The 22,129-nt window shown below is 56.8% G+C and overlaps 2 protein-coding genes across 2 annotated transcripts; both read right to left on the reverse strand.

The window, feature by feature from the left end:
• Window positions 1–3,344: 3,344 nt before the first annotated feature.
• On the reverse strand, window positions 3,345–11,741 carry SUN2 (Sad1 and UNC84 domain containing 2). Its single transcript, XM_082280419.1, has 18 exons — window positions 11,642–11,741; window positions 11,109–11,269; window positions 10,342–10,514; window positions 10,062–10,196; window positions 9,791–9,886; window positions 9,505–9,598; window positions 9,245–9,315; window positions 8,860–8,987; window positions 8,281–8,502; window positions 8,123–8,200; window positions 7,992–8,035; window positions 6,769–6,934; window positions 6,456–6,683; window positions 5,414–5,498; window positions 5,208–5,323; window positions 4,892–5,059; window positions 4,386–4,478; window positions 3,345–4,277 (listed from the first exon to the last, which is right to left on the reverse strand). The coding sequence occupies exons 2-18, from the start codon at window positions 11,237–11,239 to the stop codon at window positions 4,164–4,166; spliced, it is 2,142 nt and encodes a 713-aa protein (XP_082136545.1). The 5' UTR covers window positions 11,240–11,269; window positions 11,642–11,741; the 3' UTR covers window positions 3,345–4,163.
• Window positions 11,742–13,905: 2,164 nt separating this feature from the next.
• Window positions 13,906–19,049, reverse strand: LOC309571879 (extracellular serine/threonine protein kinase FAM20C-like; the record flags this gene model as incomplete). The annotated part of the gene is made up of 10 exons (XM_082279761.1): window positions 13,906–14,140; window positions 14,226–14,285; window positions 14,383–14,464; window positions 15,143–15,252; window positions 15,368–15,548; window positions 15,858–15,973; window positions 16,155–16,247; window positions 16,746–16,824; window positions 16,912–17,087; window positions 18,571–19,049. The coding sequence occupies 10 exons, from the start codon at window positions 19,047–19,049 to the stop codon at window positions 13,906–13,908; spliced, it is 1,611 nt and encodes a 536-aa protein (XP_082135887.1).
• Between the last annotated feature and the right edge of the window lie 3,080 nt (window positions 19,050–22,129).

The raw sequence follows: 22,129 nt of genomic DNA on the forward strand, positions 1-22,129 counted from the left end.
TGTAAGGAGCCTTTTTCTGCCTCCTCAGTTGATCTTAGAGGTTCACAAAGGCTTTTTCTGCTCTGCACAGCCCTTTCATAGGTAAGCGCTGGGCTGTGGTAGCCAGAGCTGAGGCCCACACAGCCCTTCTCCTGGAGATGGCTGGTCTAGGGCCAGCAGAGAGCACTCCCTAGAGTGGCCGTCTGGGAGGAGGTGCATGCGTACTCCTCAACATAAGCCTGCCTCCAGCCCCAGGTTAAGAAGACAGGGTTGTGGCCCTCCTCAAGCCAGTTCAATTTCCCATTTTTCAGGCTTTTTTATGCTCTAGCTTCCTCATGCTGAGGAAAATTAAATATTTCCTTTCTGCTTGCTTTGTAGCTGAATGAGTAATTAACAGCCCATGTTAAGGAAAAGAGAAGCATGCAGACACCCTGAGTGGGGCTTTGTGTCAGGCTTTGTCCCTGCTAACCCTGCCTCGGTTGCTGCTCCTTGGGGCCAAGCTGGGCTCTGCTCATGGTAAGGCACTCGGGAAGGCTTGGGAGGTGACTGCAGAATGAGGACAGCCATAGTATCACAGACTTAAGTCTAGTAGAAGTCAATGAAGTCCCAAGGAACTGGAGTTTTTAGGAGTAAGTCTTGTTTTCACCATTGTTTCAAGCAGTTTTTGCATCCTCAGGCCTGCTCAATGACAAGGTGACAACTGCTGGCCCTAGAGTTAGTACATCGGGCTCAAAAATAAGGATTTGCCATAAAACTGCATAGAAGAAGAGCTACAAGAATAGCTTTGTCTATCTACTAGCTGTGCATCATTCCCAACAGCAAAAAGAGTTACAAAACATCCAAACCACTCTGGGCAGTTTTGATATAATTTATTTGTCTTGGTCTTTTTTTTTTTTTCTTGCATAGGCATAAATTACAATCTGTTGATTAAAAAATAAAAGGAACAAACCAGTGCAGCATTTGCAACAGGCTACAGCATCAAACACAAACTCCTGTCTGTAACCATCTGTTTCTGCAGGGCTAATTCGTAACATGTGTGTAGGGCAAACTGAGAAGGAGAGAGAATAGAGGAGGGAAATGGAGTAAATAAGAGAAATCTGCTCCCACAGCTGTTCTGCATTTCTCCTGCCTCACCAGGCTCATCTTTGGCATCAGCTCCAGGATTCAATACCCCCAGGCAGAGAAGCACATACTGAAGCAGCAGTTTTACGTGCCCTCTTCTTCTGCAGTTCTGGGAAGTGCTGCAGAAATGCTACAAGCTACAGTCTGGAGAGCCAGCGGCCCTGGGCACGCAGTGCAGGTGCTCGGGCTGCAGCCCAGCACTGATGCTGAATTTGGGGGCTGAAAACCCACATCTAGCCTCAGCATATGTTCCTGGGGATCCTCACACAGATGGCATGGTGAGGCCTCCAAAACCAGCTAGAAAAGAGCATGAAGCCTCAGGATGAGCTCTCACTGGTGTCTGCAGGGAGTTTTACTTACAACAGCAGAGATTTTCATGTCTAAAGGACAGGGCAAGCTTGCCCTGTAAAGCCAAATGCTCCCTAACCCAGACACAGCAGTTAACACCCACGTAGAAGGAACAGAGATCCCACTACAACTCCATTCTCAGGGGAAGAGGTCACCTTTCCTGCCTCTCACCAGCATGCCTGATTTACCACAAAATAATTTTTCTTGGGCAAAGACCTTGTCTGCCCTCACAGTCCAAGCCAGAGACCAGGGAGCCAGAAGGAACATAAGAAAAGGGGTTTTCCCGGGCTCATGGTTATGGCACTTGCTCCAGCAGCCAGAGAAAGGTGAGAAAAAGGGAGAGCTTCATCTCTGCTCTCTCTTTATGATTCAAATAAATACAGGAGCTGGTCTGCTGAGCCCAGAACAGGTCTAGGCATTCATAGAAGCACAGCTCCATGTGCTCAGTGCACTCATGGACATGACTCCAAGGCAAGCGGGCAGCTGTAGACAAGTTTAAAATAACTTTGGCTGTGGATGCCAAGAATTAAGACTATGCTCAATATAGGAGAGAATTTATAGTCCCTGGATCTGGCTCCAGGTCAGCTTTCTCCCTGCAGCAGGGCCTCCCAGCTCTGCAAGAGGCTCCACAGGGTAAATTTAACCTGCTGGAGACAGGACTCTGCCCCCTGGGCTCACTTCCCCTGCTTGGAGCAAGGAGACCCCTTCAGAAGGGATGTGCTGCCACCATGCTCCCCCTCCCAGGCTGGCATGGAGGGAGTGACAGCTCAGCAGCTCTGCCTGCTGCCCATCAGGGGATGCTGAAAGGAGACACTTCTTCAGCCCCTTCCTCTCCTCCTCTATGCCTACAGTGCTTCAAGCAGAGATCACCAGAGTGGGAATCAATACATGGTGCTCTCATGGTGCCAGGGGAAGGACAATACCAGCACTGGACATGGCTGAAACACTGACCACGAGCCCTTTAGCTTTTCTTTCAATGAAACACAACATAAAGCTGAAGGCTGTTAACACCATCCAAGAACATAAGCCAAATTATGTGATGCAGGCAGCCAGGAGGTGGAGGGGCCAGATGGCCCTGGCACTCCTCAGCCTGGGGAAGGTCCCTGTGCATCCTCCCTGCAAAGCCCCGCTCTGCCTCCTCCCATCCAAACAGTACAGGCAGGATTCACATGCCCACTGCAGGCAGAACTCCCCCTCCTGCTCGGGCCCAGCCCTCCCACAGCCAGGGCTCAGAGAACAGTGCAGTGCCAGTGAGGAGAGGCAGGAGGGAAAGGGAGCCCTTCCAAGAGAAAGGAGGTCAGCCTGCACCAGCCATCTGCCATGGGGGACCAGGAGCTGAGGGAGCCCTGCAGGCGGGGGGGGGCTCTGCAGGCTGGCACCTGTGAGCCCTGGCGATTGCCCCATCTATCTCCCCCCCAAGAGCCCTGGGACAGCAGCTCCCACTTGCTGCTAACAGTCAAGTATATACAGATGCAGCCATGGGCAGGAGGCCACAGCCACGCATTGCAGTCTCGGAGGACATCCAGAGCAAGGAGGGCAGGAATGCCTCCAGCACCCCACCAGCAGCAGTCCACAGAGGACCCCAGCTTCCAAGTCCAGCTACCAAGCCACCAACAACTTGAGGCCTGTATTTTAAACAGCTCTGCTCATCTTACTCTAGTTTATCCTACAGTGTGCGCTATTCTCCTACTAAACAAAGCTCTAGCCCTCTCCACATCTAAGCCACTCATCCAAGTGGCACCATGTAACATTCTCTGGTTAAGTACAAATTGCATGGAAAAAGTCTTTTTTCCCCTTTGTAACTACAAACCCCCCCCCAAAAAACCAACCCCAACACTCCCAACCCAACTGGAAAATAGCTCCCCTCCCCACCCCCCTTAAAAAAGAAGTATCAGAACAAACCCCAAAGGAAAAGCAGGCAACAGGAATTTTCAATAGCATCATCAAGCTTAACACTGGGGAGGCAGCCAGCCAGGGAGGCCAACAGCATCGCCAAGACCCAACTCAGCCACTGGCAGCAGGAGGGCTTGAGTGGATGGATGGCAGCAGCAAGATGGGCTCTGCCACCAACACGTGCCACGCTCCTCTCCTCCTGCTGCCCCAAACCATTAGTTTTATGTTAATACTTCATTAATACTGTCTTATTTCCTCTCTGCCGGCCCAGCATTGGAGGGCTGGAGATCTTTACCCAAACCAACACCAAGGCAAGAGAAGTGACCCTGTGTGGAGGGCACTTGGTAGCCATGACCGGTGGCTCCCACCTACTCTGGCAGCACCGAGTCAGGCACCACAATCCCACACACACACCCATCTCCTGCACCCAAGCCCGCATGAAGCGCATCACAAAATGCCACACCCCTTTCCCAAGCCCTGGCAATGCTAGACACACCAGCAGGAGGGAGCAGGACAATGGGGACAAGGGGCAGCGCAGACCCGATACAAAGTTAGCTTAAAAAGTTAAAATGTCCGAGACGCACTGAAAACGAGCCAGGCTGCGCTAGGACCCACGTGGGATGCTCTTGCCTCACCACCCCGGTCCTTGGAAGAGTGAAAGCCTCACCCCTTCGACAGCAGCTCTTCTCCTCCCCCAGGGGAGCAGCCTCCTGGGGCAGCTGCTGGCACATCCCAGGATTTCTACGTGTGAAGCAGTGAACCAGACGCATCCCCTGCTGCTGTCAGCCTGGCAGCATCCTCATCCCGCGCGGAGCCGGGGGTCAGTGCGCCAGCTCCCCGTGCACACGGAAGCGGTAGATGCAGGTGTATTCGGGGTGGCCCCAATTGCTCAGCACCCGGAGCTCCACCAGCTGGTATGTGCCCATGGAGTCACCCTTGGGGAAGAGGGAAAAGAAAAACTTGAGCCCTTGAGAGATCTGTGAGGCTCAGAGACCCCAGAGGCCCCATTTTCTTCTCAGGGGTCAGGTGCTCCAAGCATTTACCTCCAAGTAAAATGTTTGGATGGGGTCGCCATCATGGTTGTAGGTGAACTGTCCAAGGAGAAGGCCCTCCTCCTCTCCTTCTTCCTTTAAGCCCTATGGAAGGGCAGGGAAGCATAAAGGGAGAACCAGGGGTCATCAGAGAGGGAAACCAGAGGTGATGCACACACTCAGGGCAGAAGAGGGAGAGGGAGACGCAAGCATGCTTGGCCCCCACTCCTGCTCTTCCAGGTCAAAATAGACAAATAGGAACAGGGACCAGTGGGGAAGGATGAAAGGGGGGGAAGACCAAAAGTTACACCTACTCAAGCTCTTTTGTCCCCTCAAACTCTTTCTGAAACCCAGTGCTGCCCCTCTCCCCACCAGCATTGCTTCTTCCTCTTCTTCAGGATAAGACCAACCCCCCCAGAGCACCCCACAGCCAGGTATAGGGTTTGTTATCCCTCCCTTCCAGCGCCCTCCCACTGTGGCCCCCCACCCCTCCCTCAGGTCTGGGCAAGGGCACTCACGTAGACAGCAAAGTCCTTGGGGGCACTGGGGATGGTCCCCTGGGGTGAGAGGGCTTTTGGGATGTGCTCTAGCGTCACAGCCGTGGGGCGGATGATGCCGGAGAGGCGGATGACAGCAAAGCCCTGGGAGCCACGAAATGCCCAGCAGTTCCCAGGGTTGACGTCTGGCTATGAGCATGGAAGTGAGACACCAGCAACGTTACCACCATCAGTGTTACTTTTCTCCCACCAGCCTGGCTGCTGGCTTGGAGCAACAGCCAAAGCCCACTAAAACACCCACATGAGGAGCAGCCCAGTCCTGCCCCTCAGAGCCCACCTGCAGGATGACACGGGGGGACTGCGAGTGGTACCACAGGGGGATGCCGAACAAGCTCAGCAGCGCTGTCCGTGTCTCGTAGGTCTCTGAGCAGCGAGTGTTGATGACGCTGGCCCCTGGCATGAGAGAGGATGGCAGCAGGTGAGCTGCACACCAGCACCCCGTGGTCACCTCCCCAGGACAGCTGGCTCGTCCCCACCACCCACCTGCCGACTCGAGGGCGTAGTCAACCATCCCCACACGGTCCTCGCTGTAGCGCTTCAGGGCCTGGCCCACGATGAGATGCACTTGCTGCAGTGGGAGCAGAGGGCACAGGAGGGTGAAGAACTGGGGCAGGCATCCTGCCCCCCACCCGCCTGCCCCTGCAGGGACAGAGGGTGCAAGGACATTCCCACAAAACAGCCAGGGGATAGAACAGCCAGGGGATGAATCACCGCGGCAAAAATGAGAGGACACGCGTTTGGCTGGGAAGCCTCCTTAGAGGTTGCTAAAAATACTCCAGGGGAGAGGAGCTGTGCAGTGAAGGGGCAGGGCCCAGGCACGCTGCAATTGCCTGTCTTCAAGAGGGGCTGGCCCAGAGGGAGGAGAGGAACTACCAGACACCCCGGAATCATCTGCTGCTCCCTCCCACCCTGTCCCACAGGATTGATGGGAGCTCCTCCCACCCAGAAAAGGAGGAAATGGCTGGAGGATCCACCTGGAGCCAAACCCAGCCTAAGGAGCTAGGACCCCGCAGCACCATGTTGGGTCCAAACTTTACGGAGTGCACAAAGCTTGCACAGACTACGGGGACTGCTAATCCCAGCTTGATCCCTCCCTCCACTACCTCCACAGGGAATTGCCAGCAACTCTTTCCAAAGCAAGCAGGCTCATTTTTTCCCCTTGGTGTCATTCTGCCGAAATGCTTTGCACCAAACAAATCAGCGGCGCTGCTGACGAATGAGGATAAGCAAGATGCTCCACCCATGGAAGCCTCGTTGGCACCTGTCCCACATTCTGGGTGAAGGATGCATGAGCAGAAGCTTGGATTTTAAGACAGTAAGAGCCTTGCAGGGCTGCAGGTACCTGTGACCCCTTCCAGAGCAGAAAGCAGGCGCAGCCCGAGAAGGTGTTTCAAGGGTGCTCTTGCATCCTGTGAGCCCAGGATCAATGTCCCAGCTGTGGGGGCTGTCCCAACGCCTCTGCCACCTGCCAGGCACACATGCCAGCCCCCTGCACACATGAAGTGGGGCACAGGCCAGCACTCACCTCCTCTGTCACTCCTGCAGTCCCTCCTTGCCTCAGGGCCACTCCAATCCCAGCCTGAGCATCCCGTGCCGACAGTCTCCGGTCCTCCAGGACTTTTGCAAGGATCTTGCGCTCCAGAGCCTGGAGCTCTGCTTGCAAGTCTTCCCGCTGCAGGATGAAGGCAGTGGCGCCATCCTGCTGGGACTGTGACAGGAACCGACTGATCCACACCGGGAACTGCGCTTCCACCTGAAACGGTGCGGGCAGAGCTCAGCCCTGGGGCAGCGACCCTTGACTGCCTTTCTGCCGAACAGGCTGGGGACTGGGCACTCACATCAGCCCGCACTGTCTTCAGCTGCTCCAGTATCCCCTCCACGTGCTTCCCCATCACCTCCTGGTCTGACTTGAGGCTTGCCAGCTCCCTCCTCAAGGCTGCCACCTCCTGCTCCAGCTTGCCCACCTCCTGCCGGAAGGTCCCTCGCAGGCTCTCCTGCACCGAGCTGTGCCGAGAGAAAGGTAACAAAGCCTCATGCCAACAGGCCCAGCTCTCCTCTGCAAACTGGAGGAAGAGGTTCATCCCACATCACCTATGCTCAACCCCATCTCCAAACACAGTTTTAATTCCAGTGGCAGGAACCTCTTCTATTGTATCCCATGGGAAAGCATCCCCAGCTTGTGGCCTTGGCTGAAGGGCCACATTCACAGTGATGCAAAATGACAGTGGCAAAGGTCATTTGCCGCCAATGCCCTTGGAGCCCTGCTGCCAGCCACAGAATCACAGAATGGGTCAGGTTGGAAGGGCCCACAGGGGGTCATCTGGTCCAACCTCTCTGCTCTAGCAGGGTCCCAGAGCAGATGGCACAGGATTGCATCCAGATGGTTCTGGAATATCTCCAGTGAAGGAGACTCCACAACCTCTCTGGGCAGTCTGTTCCAGTGCATGGTCACTGCACAGTAAAGAAGTTTTTCTTCATGTTCAGGTGGAGCTCCTTGTGCACCAGTTTCTGCCCATTGCCTCCCGTCCTGTTGTTTGGCACCACTGAGAAGAGCCTGGCTCCAACTTCTTGTCGCTCTCCCTTCAGACACTGACATTGCTGAGGTCCCCTCTCAACTGTCTCTTTTCAAGGCTGAACAAGTCCCACTCCCTCAGTCTTTCCCCATAAGAGAGATTCTCCAGTCCCTTCATCATCTCTGTAGCCCTCTGCTGGACCTGCTCCAGGAGCTCCATGTCTCCCTTGTACTGCTGAGGAGTCCAGAACTGGACACAGCACTCCAAATGTGGCCTCACTAGGGCTGGGTAAAGGGACAAGATCACCTCCCTCAACCTGCTGGCAATGCCCTTCCTAATGCACCCAAAGGTACCACTACCTTTTAGCCAGAAGGGCACAGTGCTGCCTCCCACAGACACCCACATATTCCTTCTTTCCTTTCCCCCCCCCACACTATGCCTCTCAATCTCTCTCTTGTCCCAAGCAAACCAGCCTGGCTGAGGGAAATTCACCCAGCTACCTGCCAGCCCCTAGCAGAGCAATGGCTCTGCCCCACAGCCAGCATTACCTCTGCCACTCTGAGTTCAGCTCCAGCAAGCGCGCTTCCATCTCCTGCCAGCAAGGGAAGAAGGGGTGAGACCCGTGACACCACTGGTGAGGGTGTCCTGTCCAGGTACCACCACACGCTCGTCACCTTACCCGAGAAGCTTGTGCCATCTTCCCCAGGCGCCCGTCTAAATCCCTCTGCACCTGGACTCGGAGGGCATCCAGCTCGCCCTGAAGGATGAGGAACAGGGTGGACTATCAGGGCCTGGCCCTGCACGCCCCCATCTCCCTGCATTCCCCACGTCCCTCACCTGGAGGTGACTGGCCATGTCGGTGCGGAGGTGCTCCTTCAGCCCCGCATCCCGGCGGCTCACCAGCCCTTCCAGCTGCGCAAGGATGTCCCCTGGGGGTGGCTCTCCCCCTGCTGTCACTGCTGCCGCCCCACGACGCAGCTCCCACCGTGACAGCTCGGCCTCCAGTGCCTCAAAGCGCTTCTCCAGGGACTGGAAGCGAGCCAGGAGCCGGTGCCCCCCCTGCAGCAACAACAACAGGGTGTGATGCAGCCCTCCAGGGAAGTGCCTGCTCCATAGGACCCCTGCACAAGGGAACCCTGACCACCTATTCCCACCCATTCCCCAGAGTCAGTGGCATCTTATTCATCTGCTGCGTCCCAGGATTGGGCAGATGTTCTCCCTGCTCCATCCCAGGGACACCCCAAGCGTCAGATGGCCACAAGCTGGGGGAGCCAATGCGGAGCCATCATCTGGCCCATTCTCCACCATTCCTCGTACCCTGGAAGCAATTGTTCAGCCACAGATCACACTGTCCCAGCTCTCCCTGCAAGGCACTCATCCCACCTGGGCCACCACCATGCCTTTGCTGAAGCTCACCTGGTCCAGTGTGGTCAGGTCCCCTGCCCCAGGAACATCGGAGGAGGAGGAAAGCTTTCCAGCTCCCCACCATGGGAAGGAAGGCAGGCTGAGTGTCGACAGCCCATATGGGTAGAAGTACCAAGCTCCTGGGCACAGAAGGATGAGATGGTCAAAACCACAGGCTGGTAACAGGCCACAGTAGTGGACAGGGTGGACATGCAGAGGCTCAGCCATCAACATCCCCTGGGATTACCAGGGGACGCCGGCATGCGGGTGCAGATGGACCAGGTTACCAGAAGCCATGAGCACTGAGCTCCAGGCCATCCCATCCCCCAGCTATGGCAGTGGGATGCTCTGCACTGCCCCAGATCTCAGGGCAGCAGATCAGGTGAGGCTGACTCACCGTAGGCGGCAGCAGCGAGGAGCAGGAGCAGCAGCAGCAGCAGCAGGGACCTCTTCAGACGTGGGTAGCGCCTGGAGCACGGAGAAGAAAGAGGTGCCTGTAGGACTGCAGTCACCTTCCCCCACCTTTGGATGGGGGCCAGATGGAAAGCAAAGCCCAGCCAGGCTTTAGCACAAGACACCCACCACCCCAAATGTGCCTCCCCTTTCCAGGGTCCTGCAGGCTTTCCCCATCCTGGTGTCCCCCAGCACCACACTCACCTGGAGAAGGGAATGCTGTGCAAGTGGGAAGCCGTGCCGGTGAGGCGGTGCCAGGCCCCTGCCAGCCCTGAGAACAGCCACCCCATGAACCGAACTGCCAGGAGAAAAAACAAGCCTCATGAGGAGTCCTGGCAGAGATGTCCCCTCCATGCCCAAGGGTGGCACCAACAAGGGGATAAAACCCCTCCACCCAAACAGGGAATAGCACACACAGCACCTGGAGAGTAGAGATACTGACAGGCAAGAACACTGCTGCTAGAAGTGCCCCTGCCAGCCCTCCGCTCACCTGGGGAGGTGAACACCTGCCAGAGGAAGGAGCCCACCCGGGAGGCTGCAGTTCTCAGACCTGACCCGGAGCTACTCTGGCCTGAGTAATAGTGACCTGGAAAGGAAGAAGCAAGTCACCAATGCAGACAGCACCCCAGTGCATTGCCCACAGCAAAGGCTTTGCACTGCAGGTGGCATCTAGTGGGGACTGGCAGCACACTGGGTAGAGCCAGGCCCTGGGCTGCTCCCCCTGCATTTCTGCCACTAAAGAGAGACTAGTGCATCCCTACCAGCATAGTCGTCCTCCGAGGAGTACCCAGATGAAGACGTGTAGGTGTCGTATGTCTTGCTCTCCAGCACCCCATTGATCTTACTGGACTCAGTGTCCCCTGTGCCTCTTCTCCTCCTGGTGGAGAGCTCCCCACCTGCCCCAAAACACGGAGTTCCACTGAGAAATCACCCACGATCACTTCCACAAGAAGCAACCCAGTCAGCCAGCCCGGGCAGCTGCCCCAACACTGTCCAGTGTCCAGGGAGGTCCAGCTGCCCTGGGAGAGTGGGAAGGCTCACCCCAGTACGTGCTGCTGTCCAGGTCATCATCCAGCATGGAGCTGCCCAGGGCAGCAAGGCCCCGGCTGCCCCCCAGGTAGGACTCGCTCATCATGGACTCGCTGTAGTAGGAGGTTTGGGTGCTGGGGGCGGGAGACAGGCGCTTTGTGCTACTCGATTTCCTCCTGATCGTCCTGCAGGAGGCGAGAACAGGCTCATCAGACATGTGTGGTTACAGGGCAGGGGGGGCGGGGGGGGGGCGGTGGTGGTGTGTGTCACAGTGCACCCATGGGGGAAAATGGGGAATTTACTCTAATCCCTCTACCAACATCACTTCCCTCCACACTGGATGGCGGCAGCTTTCGGAGGCTGCAAGCTCTGCTTTGCGGAGGCCTCCCGCCCGTCCCGGGCACCGCTTCCGCTCGCACCGCTGCGGTTTTCCGGCCGGCACTTGCAGCGCACCTCCCTCCCTCCTCCTCCTCCCTGTCGCCATCCAGCTGCAGCTGGGAGCTGGCACCGGGCCACCCCGGCAGGCTCCTGTGCCGGGCCCGTGGGTACGCAGGGGTGCCCGGGCAGGGAGAACGGAGCTCTCGCTGGAGCAGGGACACAGCCAGTGCCCAGGCGGCCGCGGCCATGCCGGAATGCGTCAGGCTGGCCATCACGCTCCCTTCTGCAAGCTATCCCCACACCCCACCCAGGAAGGTGCCCGATCCCCGGTATGGGATGGAATACCCCGCCCCTGTCAGATTTGGGCAGGGGGAACCCCCCCACTCCTGCTCCCCACTAACCTGCCGGTGGTCTCCTTGAAGGGGAGCTGTGTCCCACCCAGCAGGGATGTGCTGCTGCTGCTGGTCGTGGCATCATCGTCCCCGGGGTAATAGCGGGTGGTGGTGACAAGGCGCTGGCTGCGGCGGGACATGGCGGCAGCACGGAGAGGGGCTCGGCTCACCTGGGGGTGACGAGGGGGCGGGGGAGAGAGGCAAGTGTCAGTGGGAGGGTCCCTGGAGGGACGCACCCGGCGGGATCCCACTCGCGGAGACCCCACCCCTGTGGCAGGGGTCCCGGCCCACACCGAACACCGTCCCGAGCTGGCGGCCGTGGGGTGCCCCGGGATGGAGCCGCCTCCCCTTACAGGCCGATAAACCCCTTCGCCTCCTTCCCCTTCCCGCGGACCGCCCACGCGTGGAGCGGCTACCCCCGGCCCCGCCGGCCCCTCCGCACCCCCGGCCCCACACATCTCCCCCCCAGGCCCCGGTACGAGCCGTCCCGCCCGCAACCCCCCGGCTTTGCCCCCGCCGCGCCGTCCCCCTCGCAAACCCACCGGCAAGTACGGGGCAGCGGAGAACGATCCCCTCCGCCCTCCCCGGCTGCTCCCGGCCGCTCTCGCCGCCGCCGCCGCCGCTCCCTTTTGTTTTGCGGGGGAAGGCGGCACCCGCCTCGCCGCCCTCCCCCCGGGCCCCCCCGCCGCCGCCGCCCCGCCCCGCCCGCCGCCGCGGAGAGGGAGCAGCCGCCGCTCCCCCGGCCTCTGGGGACCTCTTCTTTATCACCACCATCATTGCTATTTATTATTATTACCGCCATTGGCATATTCTTTTTATTTCATTTTATTTTATTTTCATCATTTTGGGGGGGTGGGGGGGCCATGATGGGGGCCCATCCGCACTCTGCTGCCCGCCAGGACCTGGTCCCCAAACACCTCACCCCTGGGGTTCCTCCTGCCTTGTCCACCACGAGCAGCAGTCAGCCCACACTGCCAGCCAAGGGCGTGGGTGATGCCAGCCCAAAATGGCAGCTCCCGGGTGCAGGGCTGCACCCCAGCCCCGTTTGGGCTTTGTTGGGGTGCCTGGTTTGCTGGTCCTGGTGGGGTGGGAAATCCCCGCACCCCACGCACCACCCGTCACGGCGACACGGCCGAACCTGTCCCTGGGGCGTGGGCAGCCCCGCTCGACACCCGTGTGCCCACGCCGCCTCGACTGGGCGGGCGTGTTCTGCTGCTCCCTGGGCCACTGGCCCCAGACACCCCGCTGCCATCGCTCTCCCCCGCGGGCAGATGGGCTGGCTCGTCAGGGGCGTCTGAGCCAAACTGGGCTGCTCCCATGGGACCTTGAACCGCTGCGGCACAGCTGGGACCTTGTGCAAACTCACCAGGCTGAAAAGACAGCCACCCTCCCACGCCCCGCGTTTTAAATTTGACGGCGCCTCGGAAAAAGATTTGGCTGGGGGAGCTCTGAGAGTGAGGGGAACCTGTAACTGGACACGGTTTGTTTAGGCCGTATCTGTGAGGCACGGTGCAAGAATGGTCCCCCCGGCTTTGGGTATGGGGCAAAAAGGTACTTATATAAAGAGTTAAAAAAAAAAAATGAAGCTGGCAGAAGGGGAGGAACCTATTGCAAAACAGCCCTGAAACCTTTTCCTCCGTGTCCTGGGTTTTGGGGCACAAGCCAGTGCAGCAGCAGGAGGACGTGCTGTCAGTATCGGGGGGGGGCACACCGCAACAAACCCCAATTCAGCGTCCCCAGCCCCGTTGTGTAATGCAGACAGATCCTCTTTGTCTCCTTTTTTTTTTTTTTCTTCCTTTTGAGCCCTTTTTCTTTCCAGCCAAAATCTCTGCCTAGTTTTTCCAGCTTCATCTCCCACTGTGCCAGCTGCCCTTTTTCACCCTTTCCTGTGGCTACCCATCCCTTTGCAAGTGTCTGTCTGGGACAGAGGACATCTCTCCTCCCCAGTGGCACCTTTATCTCTGGCCATGCAGATGGCAATCCCATGTCCCGACCTGGGTACCCTGGCAGTAGCTGTCACAATGGCACCTGCTCCAGCTGACGTACCCCTGCGTGGATTAACCCCCCCGGGAGGCTCAGGGGATAAGCTGGGTGCTGAGCCACCAGGCACTAAGCAGAGTGCACAGCCCCAGGTCAATCCATCCCCTCCTCAGGAGCCACTTTTTCAGGCATAAAGGGAGTCAGCGGCAGTTCCCAGGGGATTTGGGAAGATGTTCTGGGGGGAGTGGGGCTTGTCCTTGCTGCATCCCTGGTCCTGTGGAGGAGGTGGTGATGCCAGAGCCATGGGAGTTTTTCAGTGGGTGTGGGAAGACTGGGGCAAAGATAAGTGAGTGGTTGGGAGCTTGTGCCTCATTTTCCCCACACCAGCAGTGGGGAGTCTCGGCTCTCTTTGGGGGTCACCAGGGCATCACCATGCTGGGGGCGGGGGTGCGGCAGAAGGAGATTGCCAGCTGTTCCAGTTTGGCAGCTCTTGCCGGGGAAAGGCAGGAAAAATCCCTACCCTTTCCTAAAAGGCTTTGGAGGGCTGAAGTGACACGTCCAGGCACGTGAGGATAGGCCAGGGCTGGGAAAGCAGCCTTGATGGGGAAGATCACAGCTCGTGTCTTCTCCACTAGACCAACCTTTTTATTTAAATTCCCTCCCTGTCCCAGCTATCCTTACAACCTGCTTTCCTGGTTCATCACGCCACCAGCTCTGGCACCATCAAAAGCTGACGCTACACAGAATCAGAGCTGCACATCGATCCCCACATCATCCTTGGCAGCACACCAAAACACCCCAATCCAGCAGGATTCCCAGCCCCCCATCACACCCATGACCCCACATCATCCACCAGCACCTCTTCCTGGCGTGCTGCCCTGGCCAGGCAGTGTCCCACTGCCGCCAGCACTTTCCCCAGGCGCCGGTCCAGTGCCCACAGGTGGGGCTCGGCCAGGACAGGGGCCAGTGGATCTGTGGCCAGCGCCTCCCGCAGCAGGTCGCTCAGGCGGTAGGGCTGGGTGGCCAGCAGCTGCAGCCGCAGGTAAGTCGACTTCTTGATGCTGCCAGAGATGAGGAGGGAGAGGTCTCAATAGGAGGAGCCTCCCCCCAACAGCAGATCCGGTGTGGGCGGTGGCAGGCCCTTACCTGCAGCACTGCTGGAGGGGGGCCAGGATGGACGGTTCATCACGCGAGTGTGTGCCGAAGCTGGGGGTGGGGAGAAACCCACCGGGAGGTGTCAGGACGGCATTTCAGCAAGACACCCCCCTTTGCTGTGACTGCTCCCCCTACTCCCCAGCTTTACCCACGACCGTTGTCCAGGTGGAGCAGGAAAGTGTCATTCCCAAATTTCTCAAAGGTCTCGTAGTGGTGCCGGTCCATGTTGCCTGTGGCGGGCCAACAAATTTGCCATCAGGTTGTGTGCTGGGAGATGAGAGCAGGGACACGGAGCACACTCCTGGTGTGAGACTGAAACCCAGAGCCTGGGGGAAAGGGTTGGAGGCACCTCTAGGGTGTCCATCTGGTGGCCATGGCCGTGGAGGGGAACTGAGCAGAGACCCTATGGCCTCCAGGCCCCTTCTCGTCCCAGCAGCTCCACAGAGGGACAACAGTGGCAAATGGAGCAGAAGTAATGTCAAAGGCATGGCTGGGTGGCCAGGAATGAGGAGATGGGAAACTCTCCAAGTCAGATGCCGGTGAGGGGACAGTGCAGGAAGGAAGAAGTGGCCCAGGGACAGGAGAGGCAGCAAGAGCCCTGGGCAGCATCATCTCCGCCTCTGGCTCTCCAGGGGCTGCATGTGACAGTGTGCTGGAAGGCGCATCCCATGTCCAGGGTACTTAGCTGGGATGTCCCTAGAATCTCTTGACCTTCAACTTCTGCCTGGGAAATGCCTTCGTGGCACAGCTCTGTGCTCTCATTGTGGGTAAGACTGAGGCTCACTGCAGCCTGAACAAGTTTGGTCAACAGACCTCGCAGGGCATGGTACCACAGGACATGGAGCCATTTGGGCCTCTTGGTCCTGAGGGACCTCCACAGCCCTCAGCACAGGCATGGAGGGGCTCACCCATGAGGAAATCGAGGATGGTCATGTCGATGAGGTCGAGGAGGCGATGGCCCCTGTCGTAGGGCGGTGTCTCTCGCACCTGAGCGCAGTAGTTGGGGTTCAGCTCCCACCTGGTGGCAGAGGCCGGGGAGGGGAATGGGGCCATGAGAGCGGCTGTGGAGAAGCCCCTTGCCATCCCATGGCTCTGCTGGCCCATGTCCCCACACCCCCCGTGCCCCGTCTCACTCAGCCTTCTTGCTCTTGTGGTAGGAGCGGCGCCAGGGGCTGCGCCAGGAGCGGCGCTTGGCCAGGGTCTTGTCAGGGAGCAGGGCAGCCATGGAGCCCTCCAGCCGGTCCGGTTTGCCGCAGAGGGCGTGCTCGGTGGAGCAGTAGTAGGAGCACTCCCCATAGAAGCAGACGTTACCCGCTGGCCATGGGGACAAAGCAAAGGTTGACAAAGAGAAGGAAGGCAACAAGCCCACGACCCCCAGGCAGAGTGGTCAAGCAAGCAGCCAAGGGAGGATGCTCCACCCACTCTGGCCATGTGCCACTAGCAAAGCAATGGCAAGGGAGGCTGTGAGGAGCACAGGCCTGTGGCAGGGTAACCATGGGAGCTGGAACAGTCCCCAGCAGGATAGTTTATCCAAGTGTGGCGGGAGCCAGGGCAGCAGCAGTGAGCTCCAGGTGAGCTCCATCCAGGTGGCCACAGGAGAGGATGGAGAGCATGAAAGGTCACCTGGAGAGATGAAGAAAGTCTTGGCCAGTTTCTTGTCTGTGGTGACATCCCGAATCTCCTTTGTTATGTTGACCAAACGACCAGAAACTGGGGGGATTCGCCGGAAATCCAGGATCCTGAAACACAGAACTTGGAACCATTTCTTACTGACCTCAGCTGGTTTAATCACAGTGAGTTATTAAAACCGACAGGAGACACATCCCTCACAACAGCGAGCAGGAAGTGGGATGAAGGAGCGGTTTCTCTGGTGCTTTGCCAGTATGGGAGGGCAGGGTTGGATGCAAAGCTTATGCTCACCTGTCTAGGTGGAAGGCTGCAATCTCTGCATTGTGCCGCTCAAAGTCTGAGAAGTAGAAGAAATCAATGGGGGTCTCCTGGTCCCGGGTCTGCCTGGAAGGAGAGAGGATGGTGGGGGCAATCATCATGAATGGGGTCACTCCAAGCATGGGATTAGTTCCAAACCACCACTCCCCTTCTGTCCCCTGGTGACACTGGAGACAGCCAGACCCAGTCTCCTCCAGTCACTTCCTGATGGGTGGTGCGGCTCCAAGCCCCCTATCCAGGCTCCCATGCAACCCCTGCCTCCAACTCAAGGGTGGGTAAGCCCTCATGGACTGGAGGCTCCTGGATGGTCCTCATGGACCACCTTCTTCTTTCCACCACTGGAGGTCACTACCCCATCACAAGCTGCATCCAGTTTGCAGCGAGCACGGCCAGGGAAGGCAAGGGAAAGGGGACCATTCTGCTCGCCTCAGTTTTGGGATGGAGGTGCTGAAGCGAGGCAGCGCGTGAAGCATTTCTCCATTTCTCCCTCCATGAGCTGGCTACTCCTCGCTACCTAACAGGACCGTGTGGGCGAGGTATAGGGTTGTCCCAGGCTCTACTCACTTCATGGGCTTGAAGAGGGCCTGCCCATAGTTCGGGAACGTCATGATGAGCTTGAGCTGGGTCCCGCCAGACTTCTGGACTGAAAGGAGGCACATGGGGATGAGGGAGGCAGGCAGCAGGCAGGGGGGCAGGGCTGTGGACAGGGGTGCAGGCAGGGAGGTGGTACCCGAGCTGACGATCCTTTGCGTGGCCAAATCCCGGAGGAGCGTGGGCAGCAAGGGGTCCCGGCGGGGGTACAGCTCATAGCGGTTGATGCCGACATGGAATTTGAGCCAGGTGGGGTAGGTGTCGTAGGCCGTCTTCCCTGTCGGGAGGAGCGTCTCGGCTTTACTGCTGCTGACCCTGCAGCCCGACAGCCACCACCACCCCAACAACAATGACAGCTTTTAGTTGGGACAGGATGGGTCCCGTGTCCCCGGGCCTTTCCTGGGAGCCAGTGCATGGAGGGTGAGATGGGGAGAAAGCCCAGAGCAAGGCCTGGATGGGTTCCAGGTTTCATGGTGGCCCCTGGCCCATATGGCCTCCACGGGGCCCTTGGCACCTGGCAGATCCCACACAAAGTCGGTGGCCAGAAAGACCCACCAGCATGGCTGGATGAGACACAATGTCTTTCTTCCATCCCCCATGGAAAATCCCTGGGCTGATCCTGCTTCTCTCATCCATGCATTTATTTCCCTGCTGGAACAGATCACCTCATTGTTTCTCCCTAATGGATTAGCTCCCAGGAGTACAATCTGCTACACCCCTCCATGTGCTTACTGGGGACACACGTGTGTCCACAGAACAAGGGTGGAGAAGCATGAGCTTTCCAGTCATCCCCAGCACTGACCTGAACTCCCGTCCTCAGCAAGCCATTCCCCTTGGGTGGGTTTATCACACACCCCTGGTTTCCCCAGGGGGATAAGTTTGGGTTAGCACTATGCTTGTCTCTGTGCATCCTGCAAATTTGCAGTTTTCTGGCATTCAAGAGAGCCCCTGGGGGTATCTGCCCCACCTCTGTGCTAGCACACACGGGCACCACAATGGCACAGTTAGCCTAAGGCACTTATAACCCAAATCCATGTCTCTCTCTAGGAAAACACAGACTGTGCATCGATTTCATCAAACCAGACCCAAGGCTACCGATAGGTGGTCCTCAGAGACAAGGCAAATGCCCATTTGTGGAAAACAGCTCTTAAGCCAGCTTTTATTCTCTCCCAGTTCTAGCAGGCACCACTTTTGGAAGGTGTGCTTTCCATATGGAAGCTGCGATGTGTTACAATGATAAAGCTTTTAATATCTTCCCTTCTAATTAGAGGTTAGTAGTCCAAAGATAAAAATAGACAGCCATCAGCAGTGAGCTCACCATACGGCTGAGCCTAAAGAGGTCAGGCAATATCCTGCAAAATGCAGGACAGAAAGAGTCTCACGGTTAGAGACAACCTACGTTTCAGGCTTTGCATCTTCACCATACCAAGAGAGGGGGATAAAACTGGTTAGAAATCTGGAGCAGGGACTTCCTCATATACACAGAGAGAGACTAAGGGCTAGTCTGCATTGGGGAAAGGAAGGAGCTGAGGAGATCACCTAATAGATATCCATAATACAGTGAATAATTCAAGAGTCGCCTTTGGCTTTGCTGTGTGCTACAAGCTTATGGGTAGCAGCCCAAAAGTTCAGGGCTAGGAGAGGATTTAAGATATGAGAAGAGCATGCTTAGCAATGGGGGCCCCTCTGGGGTAGGATGCTGATCTACATAAGGAAACAACATGTTTGGTCCCTGCTGCTTGTCCCCTCAAGTCCACATATCCCCCAAATGCAAGCTAGAGTTGAGCTTGTTCCTCACCATTCGTCACTCCCGCTGCTGTGCAGGCTGAACTTCTCCATGGGGTTGACGATAAACAGCTTGTCTTTCTCTGTCACCTCTGGGATTGGGATGTTGTAAAGAGGATGCTCGAAGAGTGCTGCCAGCTTTGATCCCTTGGTCCACCCTGCATTCCCCTCTTCGTGCTGCTGTTGGACCCCTGGCTCTCCAGCCCTTACGTGCAGCCCCACTCTCCATGGCTGGGAACTTTTCTCCAAGGAGCCATTGCTTCCACTGAAATCCTGAAGGATTCGCAGGCTCAGCTTTTTGAGGCCAGCTGGCATGGGGCTGCCTGACAGGACACCCACAGCTTTTGGTGCTTTTGTATCACAGCCACACGGCCTGTGGGCTGTGGGGAGAGCAAAATCCATCACCAGGTGCACAAGAAGGGCCAAGAGCAGAAGAAAGAGAAGGCTGATTTTAAATTTCCTCTGGAAAAGCGTTTGCAGCCGGCACCGCATCCTTCCTCATACAAAATGCTCAGCAAGGGATGGCCATCCACACAAGGTTTAAAATGTTGGTGTGGCTACAGCCTCCGTGCAAAAATAGGAGAGAGGTTTCCTGGATTTAGAGCATTGCAGCTAAAGAGCAACTGGTGCAAGGCAGAGTGACAGGAACGATCTGTCACCACGGCACCTCACAGTGTGACACCACCAGGAGGGGACAGCAGGTTGTGGTAGGGTTTATCAGCGCTGATAAGGGTCAAGCTGGCACTGCCAAGGTTAGAGTGAACAGGGCAAGTTCCAAATCAATAGCTGCAAGGCTGGCTCAGGGACAGCAACGGGTGCAGATGACCCCCCACTGTCCTGTCTCTCTGTGCTGCCACCTGCACAGGGCTGCAGAACATTTCCTTGAACACAGGGCATTAAAATGGTTCTGCCCCTCTGCAGCACACACCCTGCCAAGCACTATGTAGCCCCATTCCCCATGTTCATCATAGCTGTACTCTCAGAATCCAGAAGAATTTTTTTTTCCCATTGCTCGGCCAAATCAATTTTATCACCCTTCCCTATCCATTCAAAATCAGTTGTACTCAAGCCCGCTCTCAAAAACCACTCAAACTAGGTAAAATAAAGGGGATGTGAGTATCAACATTGCTGCGAGGGAAAATGCTGGGCAGGCCGTGTAAGGAGGGGCTACCAGGCTGCTGAGTTTCATGGGCAGGGATGCTCCCAGGGCCTCTAAAGCAGGTAGGGGAGGCAGGCAGGCAGGAGTGGGGATACTGCCTTCGGCATTGGCACAGAGGAACAGTGGGACCCACCAAGTGCTGGGGAGGATTGGCAGCTTGTGGAAGGGAAGAGCATTTCCTTTTACAAGAAATTCACTTTTTCGGTGACACCCAGGGACACAGAGGTGGGATGCGTACACAAAAATGGTTCATGACTTGTAGGGGTGGAGCTTTGTATTTGATAAGGGACAGAGAAGCACAGGACCACCTGCAAAAAGTCTGGGGGCTGGGGTACAGAGTCTGGCACAATATTTCTTTGATCTTCCAAAGGATGCAGAAGGCATGTGAAATCCCATACATCATATAGTCCTTCCTTGTCGCGTGGCGCACCAGCAGCCAGCTTGCAAATCCTCACTCCCAGCCAGGGGAGTGGGATCAGAGGGGAGGAGGGGATATTCTGCTGCCCTCCCCGCACCGTCCTGTGCGGGCTCCTTCCGTGTGTGTCTCGGTCCCCTCCCAGGCGGCGCGCTGGGAACGCGGCGTCCCCGGCGTTCTTGGCTCGCGTGTCCCACGGCGCGACAGTTGCCTGGAAACCGCCTCCGGCTGCCACCATCACCGCCCCAGATTCAGCCAGCCCCGCGTTCCCTGCCTTCTGCTAACAAGATGGCCGAGGAGAGCCGGGGCAGGCGAGGAGGAGGACAGCTTCCCAGCACGGCTGGCGAGCTCGAAGGCCCGCAGAAGGAGCTGGTGGAGGGGAGCAGATGGCTTCCCTGGGTGGGGGAACACAGCGTCTTGCTTCGGGAAGTTCGCTGAATTCAGTCCGGACACACGGCTCAGAAAGAAGGCCCCTAGGAGGGGCTGTAGCTGGAACATGGGATCATTAGGTCATGGCTCAGGAAAAAAACAACCAACCAAAACACCCACTCCGTGTACTAAATGATCGCATCAGAGGACCTGGGCTCGGCTCCCGGAGCAGGGCCACAGATTTCTTTATTCCAGAGTGAGCCCCAGAGACCTCCTCCTTCTGGTGCCCCAAACCAGCTCCAAACTGGGCTGGAGGGGATAGAAACTTCCTTCTCACGTCCTTGAGTCAGATAGGCACAGGGACCCTATGGGCTGAAGCCACCCTACTGTTAGTCCCATTCCCAGATACTGAAGCTTAAAATCCTACCCCAGCACCCTGATTTAGCATCCCAGTGGAAAGTAAAGGCAGGGGGCTTGGGTGAGGCATTTGCCACCCTTAGCACTTCAATACTGGCATTAAATATTAACCAAAAGATTTTTCAGCAAGTCAGACATGAGCCTACAGCAACAGAGAAGAGCTGGAGACCTTCAAAGCCTGCCCCGATCACCTGACAAGCACTTCGGTGTACCTTGTTGCCATGACATCATCATAGAGACGTGGTTGAATTTGCACCTCTTTCTTCTCATCTCCCCCCTCCAGCTCTTCCTCCATCCTCCCAGCAGATTCAAGTCACCTTTGGGGCGGAGGAGGAGCCCTACATCCGAGGACATTTTCACTGCCGGCTCCAAATCAGGACTCATCAGCAGCTGATAATGATGTTCCCATCTCCCCTCAGCAGGGAGGGATGAAGTCATGAGGCACAGCCTCTGAGCTGCTATCGCAGATTTAGGGGACGAGTGGATAGAAAAAGTCATTTTGGCTGGCACCCATCCATCACTCTCCATTTTTCATCTCATTTTCTACATCTGACTCAGCCTGATGCTTTGATGGGTAATGGCAGCAATATGCAGGGGGGCATGAAATGAGAGGGAAACATAATAGCAAGCAAACTGTTGCCAACTTTCCACTGAAAATCCATAAGTAAAAATCATCCAGAGCAATTTTATAGTAAAAAGTAGAGAGGCCTTAGAGGCTCTAAAGCATCATAGAATCAATAGTTTGGGTTGGAAGAGACCTTTAGAGGTCACCCAGTCCAATGCCCCTGCAATGAGCAGGGACACCTTGAACCAGATTATGTTGCTCAGAGCCTCATCCAACCGATCCCTGATTGGCACCCACCACCTCTCAGGGCAACCTGTTCCAGTGTTTCACCACCCTCATTCTAAAAGACTTCTTCTCGATATCCAATCTGGAACAAACCTCTTTTCGTTTAAAACCTCTAAACCTTGTCCTATCACAACAGGCCCTTCCGAAGTCCCTCTCCAGCTTTTCTGGGGCTGAGGCTTGTGCTCTCAGCTACAATGCCAACGATGGGCATGCAAACCAGCTAACAAGGGTTTGCCTCTTCATGGTAACTTCCTGTAGGAAAGCTGTTACCCTTGGGAACAAAAACAGCCTGCCACTCTCCTGTGAGTCACCTTGCACTTACCTAGCGAGAATGGCAGCATGGAAGCTGACTTGCTGCACAT

The sequence above is a fragment of the Coloeus monedula genome (genome assembly GCF_965178545.1).
Source record: "Coloeus monedula genome assembly, chromosome: 4".
NCBI lineage: Eukaryota > Metazoa > Chordata > Aves > Passeriformes > Corvidae > Coloeus > Coloeus monedula.